This window comes from Centruroides vittatus, unplaced genomic scaffold (assembly GCF_030686945.1).
Source record: "Centruroides vittatus isolate TY-2023 unplaced genomic scaffold, ASM3068694v2 contig_2190, whole genome shotgun sequence".
Classification (NCBI taxonomy): domain Eukaryota; kingdom Metazoa; phylum Arthropoda; class Arachnida; order Scorpiones; family Buthidae; genus Centruroides; species Centruroides vittatus.
In genome coordinates, this window is record NW_027121367.1 from 106,043 (window position 1) to 114,092 (window position 8,050).

Here is an 8,050-nt window from a genome sequence, read left to right on the forward strand (position 1 = left end):
AATAACTATTATTAAGCGGTTTATCTAATTCTATTGGATAAATTTAATTATAATCATGTGTCTGTCGGTAGAGTTAAAAAGTAACCGGGTTTTCGATCGTCCTTATCAAAAGTCATTCTCCTTTCTATAGGATAATGACTTTTAATAATGCGAACGTATAGACGCTCTATAAATAATGAAAATGCATTTTCTATCAAAATGTCAATGCTATTTAAAGAAAACGGGATTTAGAATATCCCGTTCATTATTTATATTCAAGCTTATATAAAAAAAAGTAATATTAATAAAAATTATTTATTAATTTCGAATTGCGACTGCATAAATAATTATAATTTAATACTAATTTTAATTAATTGTTATGTATAATTAATTTGCTTAAAGTATTTTTAAAATTAATATGAATAAAACTTAAGAGAAATCGTCTAATTGTTGCCCATTATGATATTGGCATCGATTAAAAGATACCGGAGAATTAATTAAACTTTTTCTAATTATATAACTTGTTTATCTTTAAAACTAAAAGCACTTTTAATTTGTAAACTGACTTAACTCAATAGGGGTTTACTTCTTTCTTTATTTTACTTGATCTTAGAAAAATCGTCGACGATGCACGATTTTGGAAATTAATTTATTATATACATTCCTTGTTTATTTGTCTTATTACGTTTATTTTTATTATGTTGTTGTGTTATTGCCTAAATGACTGATATTTACCTTCTTCGATACTCCTGAAAAAAGTACTTTGGCAAGTCCCACTCCTAACCACCCCAAAGCCTGCCTTTCCTTAAGGCATTGGAGCTGGAATGTATACATTTTAGTTACTAAGGCTGTTGTTTTTATCATCCTCTCCCAACGCAACTTCATCAGTCCACACCTCCTCAAAAGCCGGGACACGCAACTAGTAACATATATAAACTTTTCGGTTAATGTTACCTATGGTTCCAAGATGGCGGCTCGTCTAATTCCAGCAAAGAAACAGTGGGGACGCAAGTTCTAACCCAACCTAACCTATTCTAATAATTTTGTTGGTAATAATTATGGTAATTTATTAGAATAGGTTAGGTTAAAACGTGCGTCCCCACTGTTTTCCTTCTCCTATTTGCTGGAATCAGAGACGAGCCTCCATCTTGGAACCATAGGTAACATTAACCAACTTTTCTTTATACAAGAAGCCTTACTGAAGGCCAAACTTTATTCATTCAGGAGCATTCAAATATGAAAAAATAATTTTGGAGACACCTTTTTGGAGGACCCAGATTCCATTGGATTGGATTAGATTGGGTTGACGGAATAAGGTAACGTAATACTTGGGCGAACTGACAAAGAGAGGTACCTCCCAGAAAGACTTCTATGTGATACTGGTCCCTATTTAAGTGTTAAATAAGTAAAGAAAACCCAGAAGACTCCGAGAGGCCAGTCTATTCATCGGGTCCGAACCCACGATCAACTAACAGGGTTCAGTGGTTCTCCATTGGACACTGGTTGTGATTTCACACCTAATGGCTGTGGTTTATTCACTCTGCCTTTGTATGGTCCAGATCCGGCGCCTTAACCGAGGACATTTCGGATGCAATGTCCTTAGTTAAGGCATTGGAGCCGGAATGAAGACTGAAAAACATTTCAGACGTTTCTTCAGATTAAAATTTTATATGAATTTTAGTATTGATATAATAGAAAGCAATGCGATTTATGATGTTTACAAGAGTGTACAGTTTTTGCAACGAATTATCGCCCATATTTCTATACAGTTAAGTAGACCTATTGCGTGAAACTCGGTCATTCCAAATATCTTCTCGGTTAAACTTATAAACTAATTAACTAACTTTATTCTCCATTCAATTAAAATTCTGGTACTAGTTAAATATCGTCGCTGCATTCTGTCAGATTTTCGAGTATGCTTCAACCACTCAGTAAATAGTTCATGGGTAATTATGTTATCCTTGAACAATATTCCAGATTTTAATGAAAGTTAAGAGGAAGGTATAATTGATTTTCGCCCTGAGAATTACATAATATACCATTAAAAAGGATTGTTTTATTTTTGCTAATCTCGTTAATAAATCACATCTGTAAGAAATTACCCAAAGCCCATAACTCTGAACATAGACCCAGACTTCTACCCTTTATATATATATATATATATATATATATATATATTATAAACTTAAACTCTCAATTTAAAAAATTTAGCTATTTAGAATTTTATAAACATATTTTAAAATTATTCTTCGTGCCGATGAAACATGTAATTTAATTAAAAGTTAATAAATTAAAAGATAAATGCTTATATACTATTTTATAATTTTAATTATATTAAGAAGTCAAGGAATGCCTTTAGTATATTAATTAAACACCTTTATGAGACATTAAAAAGCATTAAAAACTGTATCAATTTTCTTAAATAAAGTTTTTTAATTCTTAATACACAAAAAAGATAATGAAATGAATGCAAGGCTAAAGGCCTTGCTAGCAACTCCTACAATAGTGAATGAGTTACATCGATTATTTGTCTGTACTTTTCATACAAATCAGTTTAAAATTATATATAACATTATATAATAAAGAAAAAGACAATACATAAAAATAAATAAATGCTAATTAAAGAGATTTATTATATTTATAGAAATAGATATTTGCTAATTAGATTTAATGATAATCCTTTCAGGAAATAATTACAGTATATAAAATAAATATAAATTTAATTATAAATGCATTTTTATTGATTATATTTATGTTTTTTTATGATAATTTATTCATAAAGTATTAAAAGTCCAGGGTAAGACATGATGTAAATATTTATTTTATTCGTCTTGATACAACGGCGAAGAAAAATATTAAACAGTTTTATATACAGTTGAATATAGGTTACTTATAGGAAAGCAACATATGTTAAGTGTTTACAGATCGTACGTCCATCTGTCATCAATTTTAAACTGTTTTATCAAGATGTAAAAATTGATAAAGAAATTCCTTTGTCGAAATCATTATTTGCTCGTTCAAGAATACAAAGCATTGTTTTCTTTTGTCTGCAGAAAGAAAACGAATCAAGTATACTTATTTTTTTAAAAATAATACTGGGATTTTCATTTAAAAATTATTAGTAAATATAAGAAAGGTTTTTCGAGAAGGTCGACTAGTTACTATGAGTTCTTCGGAGACTTCCATTTGTAGTATTTATGAAAAAAAATCAGTCGAAGATAAAAATACTGTGGGGTTTCCTATAGGAGATTCTTCGGATGTTAATTTAAAACAAGTGCAAGAGCAATCCTCTACTTTGAAAAGAAAATCCCTTAATCAAAAACATGTAAGATATTAGAAATGTAATTAATATGCGATTAGGATATTATTAAGGAATATCTTACCGTAAATAAGTAGTTGGGCTGCAATTTGAAAAAAACCGTAGAACTATAAATTTCCACTGTCGTTCGTCCGTCCGCCTGTCTTTCCTTAATCTCGAAAAAGGAGTAGATAGATGAAAGCCGAGACCAGATATGGAAATCTTGGATATAGAAAACCCCGATTAACTATATATAAACTTTTGATACAAACTGGAAATCCTGTTATTTCAATTCAAAATGCCCCTGAAAGGAGTTTAGATAGATAATCGGCATGGCTCTACTGTTAAAGGAAAAGCATGATGTACAGGGGCAAGCCACTACTAATTTGAGGTGGAGAGCATATAATTGAAATTAAATAAATTTAAAATATGATTAAACATTGCAGCCCGGCATTGTGACTATGTCACAATAAATAATTGCTCGTTAGCAAATGCGAGGTTCAATTGAGTTCGTTAAAAAAACAAATAAACAAAAACTAACTTGCTAAAAATTTATATTGTGCACAATTTTACTAATTTTAAAGTCTGTAGTTGGCACAAAACAGAATAACAATTTTGTTTTTTTTTCGTAGTGATTTTAGACTCTTTTCACTCTTTCCTGTGGGCAATAGGGGGCTTTCAGGCCCATCGTGAGTTCAGACAGGCCCTCAATAAGGCGGCCGGGTAATAAGGACGGGGCCTCGAAATATCCGAGACAGACCACCCCTGAGAAATGCCTGAATGAAATTCCGAATTCAGGCATTTCTCAGTTCTCAGGCTCCTCCAAATATGTAGCCTGATACCTGGGTCTTCTGGCCATCTACTCCGCTTGCATTAAGAAATCATTTATTTAATATTAAGATAATGATTGTAAAAATATTATAAGAGGATTTTTCATAAATAAATATGAACATCTGTGATATAGATATGTTTTAAAAGGGATTTTTTTGGTAAAGCGATCATTATTCTTGAGAAAAGCTTCATATTTTTAGAATTCAGCTTTATAAACATAGAATACAGATCAAACACAAATAAATATAATCTAAAATTAGAAAAGTAAAATAATTTCCAACGACAAATACGAATACAATTTCAGATTGATAAAATATGAATAAAGAAATCAGATCAGACATTTAAAAAATAATCAAAACAGTATTCAGATTTATAGCAACATTAACTTTGAATTTTTTAAAAAGTTTACAACTTTACATGAAAGACAACACCCATTCAAAACTAACAAAATATACATTGAAATATTTTTATTTTTCAGAATATAAAGCAGAAAGGAGATCATAATTCGGAAGAAAATGAAAACAAGGAAGATGAAAACGAAGTTCTTTTATCTAATGAGACAACTTTAGGGCAAAGTAAATCTAAGAAAACTTTAGAAAAACCAAAAAATCATTACGGACGATTAGGAGAACATCTAAAGGAATTATGGATACAACAAAATATGTCCGACGTCGTTCTAAGAGTAAACAAAAAACTCTTTGCCGCTCACAAATCAGTTTTGACTTGTTATTGTCCTTTCCTGAAAAGACATCTTCTTGCTAGAGGAAGACAGGGCATTCAAGGGGTTCTTATACTGTTCATATTCTAGTTATTTAATATAAAATATCCATACAGCTAATATTATTATTCTTACGTATCGTTGTAGATCGATTTGCAAAACGTAGATCCCGACTCTTTCGAAATTCTTCTCAATTACATGTACACGGGCCAATTAAATATATCTTGTCAGAATTTAGTCGACGTTTATAATGCTTCACGTAGCCTAGAAATGGAAGACGTCTCCAAACATTGCATCAAGGTAGAAAAATTCTAAATTTAAAAGTTATTTTTAAACAGCAAAATTAACAGAGATAAACTGGCGTATTCTAGATGCTGATTAACCAGAACGACAATATCTCTAGCAAGCTGTTTCTTTATGCCACAGCCAAAAAATTGGGAATTCAAAAGGTTTCCCAGAGGGCTTACAAGGCTATACTGCATAAGTTCGACGAAATATCGGGTACAAACGAATTTCTAGATTTAGACGTAGAACAGTTGTGCGAAATTCTCAACTCTGATCAAATAGGAACTCATAGGTAATGCTGTCGCAAAGGATGTGTTTCGCGATTTTTTAAAATACATTTAGAACGAAGTGTTTTTATATTTAGCGAAATAAATGTATTTCTGTCTTCGCTAAATTGGCTCAATTATAAATTTATCGAAAGAGAAAAACACATTGTAAGAGTGATGAGTTGCGTACGATTTCCATTGATGACAATGGAAGAAGTCCTATCTTGTTATCATCCCCCAATTTTGCCTGGAATCGTCGAATTTCCGGAAGTAGAAAACGTGTTGCTAAAGGCTACTTGGTATGTATTAATTCAATTTAATATTATTCTTAAGGTAAAGCAATTCAAACTTACTTCTCTATACATAATTTTAGCTTTATCGCGGCCAGAACAGTGGGAAGAGAAACAAAATTCCACGAATTTTCGTGTCCACCTCGCGTTTTTACTTGCCGTTCGCAAAACACCGAGAAGGTAAAATATATATACAATCTAAATAATTGATATGCCGTAAAATTTTGTATTTAAACACAATTATATTTTTATTATTTTGAAAAATTCACGAATGGAAAATACAACGATTACACATTTGTTGCTTAGAAAATCAAGAGGAAATTGCTAAGCACAGTTAAAAAAGCTGTTAAAATCAGAAACGTTATTAAAGTACAAAGTTTTCTTCGTGCCTATTCTGCCAGAAAAAAGTTAAAAGAACAAATGACGCAACGTGAATTTGCTGCCCTTATTGTTCAATCTTATCGTAGAGGATCCATAACAAGAAAGAAATGGAGACCGTTTTTAGGAAAAACAGAAGTACATTTATTGTTAAATAGTTTATATTTAAATCTATCTCGAATTAATATATTGTTTTTACTCAAATGTGTATAAATAGATTCCGGGAGAGAAAATAAATCAAATGGAAGGACCCCTCTGTGATCCTTGTCTTCACGTTTTATTACAACATCCATCATCCACTACCTTAAACAGCATTGATTCATCTTCGACTGATGATAATTGCATTAACATCCCTAGAGTTCGCGGCGCGCTGCAATTACCAAATACATCCGTTATTCTGGCAATCGGAGGTATAAATCCCAGCAGAGAAGAAGAGATTGCCAAAGGTGTAAAGATATATTTATATTAAATTTGTAGACAGACTCGCTTACATTAAAAAAAATTGTATTTCAGGAATTATTGTTCTTCGCTACGATCCAATAGAGAACATTTGGGAACAATGGGATAAAATGCCGATTCATCGCCACCATCACTGTACTGTAATGTTAGAGGACAAGCTCTATATTATTGGTAAATATTTCTTGGTACAGGTCTATACATGATATAATTGTATGAATTAATCGAAATAAAATGCACAGGAGGATGTGATGCCAGAGATACAATGTTGAGATATTTGGTGCCCTGTAGAAGTTGTTTTAGGTATGATTTGAAGGATAACGAATGGAGTAGGATTGCTGATATGAAACATGCCCGTTTATACCACGGAGCAGCCGAAATCGATGGTAAAATATACGTAGTGGGAGGAAAAGACGACAATGGAAAGTATGCATATTTAATTGTTTTCCTCTTTTGTTTTATCTATTTCTCTTTAAACCTCAAAAGTTATTTATTTTTCCGGTAGACTTCTTTCTTCTGTCGAATGTTACACACCAGCTACCGATTGCTGGACAGAACTGCAGTCCTCTTTATGCTGTGCCCGCATGGCTATGGGCATTGCGGTTCACAAAGATCTTCTCTGGATTGTAGGGGGAATAATGCAACCGACCGAAGAATCCAAGCCTTTTATCAACAAAGACGTCGAATGTTTCGATCCCATTTGTCAATGGTAAGCAGATTATGGATTTAAAATTTATAAACGAAATTAATAATTGCTAATTATATTTTAGTTGGTTATCGGGTATATCGAGACTACCAACACCTCGTAGTTTCGCGACTCTCGTTCAATGTCAAGATGTGTTGTACGCAATTGGCGGAACATCTCGAAATTATTCGTCTAGCGAGTCCTCTTTAGAGAGTATCGATGACGTACACGTCTTTGATGATGTCAAAAATCAATGGAAACTTTCAAGTAGTCTGTCGTATCCCCGACATAACGTTTCGGCAACAAGTTTAAGTAATAATAATTATTATTTAAATCAATTTGAACGCTTTCTGTTTTTCATGCCTAATTATTTTAGATGATAAGATATATATTTTGGGCGGAGTCTCTACCATGCAAGTGGATCCTCTGAGGGAATGTTGCGTATACGATACATCCACCAACACTTGGATGGAATGTGCTCCTTTGCCGGTTCCTCTGTCCGGACTTTCTGCTGTCGTCTTATATCCATCGGAAGACTAAAATTTTTCAATTATATAACGATAATTTAAAATTTACAAGATTGATCTTAACTAAAATAAAATTTTAAATTTAATTGGAGCTGTATTGTATTAAAACTTCAAATCATTAAATGATACTGCATTCATGTAAATAAATAATTATTACGTCGAATGGGAATTATTTAATTTATTTAATGTTAAATTTTTTAAAATAATGACCAAAATCTCAAGATATATATGGCATTTCCTCGATTAATTCCCGGGAAATAAAGACGTTAAAAATAAACCCAGAATTGAAAAACACGGAAAACACGTCGAAGTACCCTATTGCACTACACAGATAATG

The 8,050-nt window shown here is 31.9% G+C and overlaps 2 protein-coding genes across 2 annotated transcripts in view; one reads left to right on the forward strand and one right to left on the reverse strand.

Annotated features, from left to right (window-relative positions):
• The window catches only part of LOC136970811 (uncharacterized), a 424,253-nt gene that overhangs the window by 60,182 nt on the left and 356,021 nt on the right, over positions 1–8,050 (reverse strand). The gene's annotated exons all lie outside the window — the stretch shown is intronic.
• Positions 2,968–7,812, forward strand: LOC136970812 (kelch-like protein diablo). The gene is made up of 13 exons (XM_067265280.1): positions 2,968–3,304; positions 4,587–4,892; positions 4,974–5,126; positions 5,198–5,403; positions 5,476–5,676; positions 5,751–5,847; positions 5,974–6,183; positions 6,263–6,491; positions 6,559–6,675; positions 6,744–6,927; positions 7,007–7,210; positions 7,272–7,498; positions 7,563–7,812. Exons 1-13 carry the CDS (start codon positions 3,143–3,145, stop codon positions 7,724–7,726), a joined length of 2,460 nt encoding a protein of 819 aa, XP_067121381.1. The 5' UTR covers positions 2,968–3,142; the 3' UTR covers positions 7,727–7,812.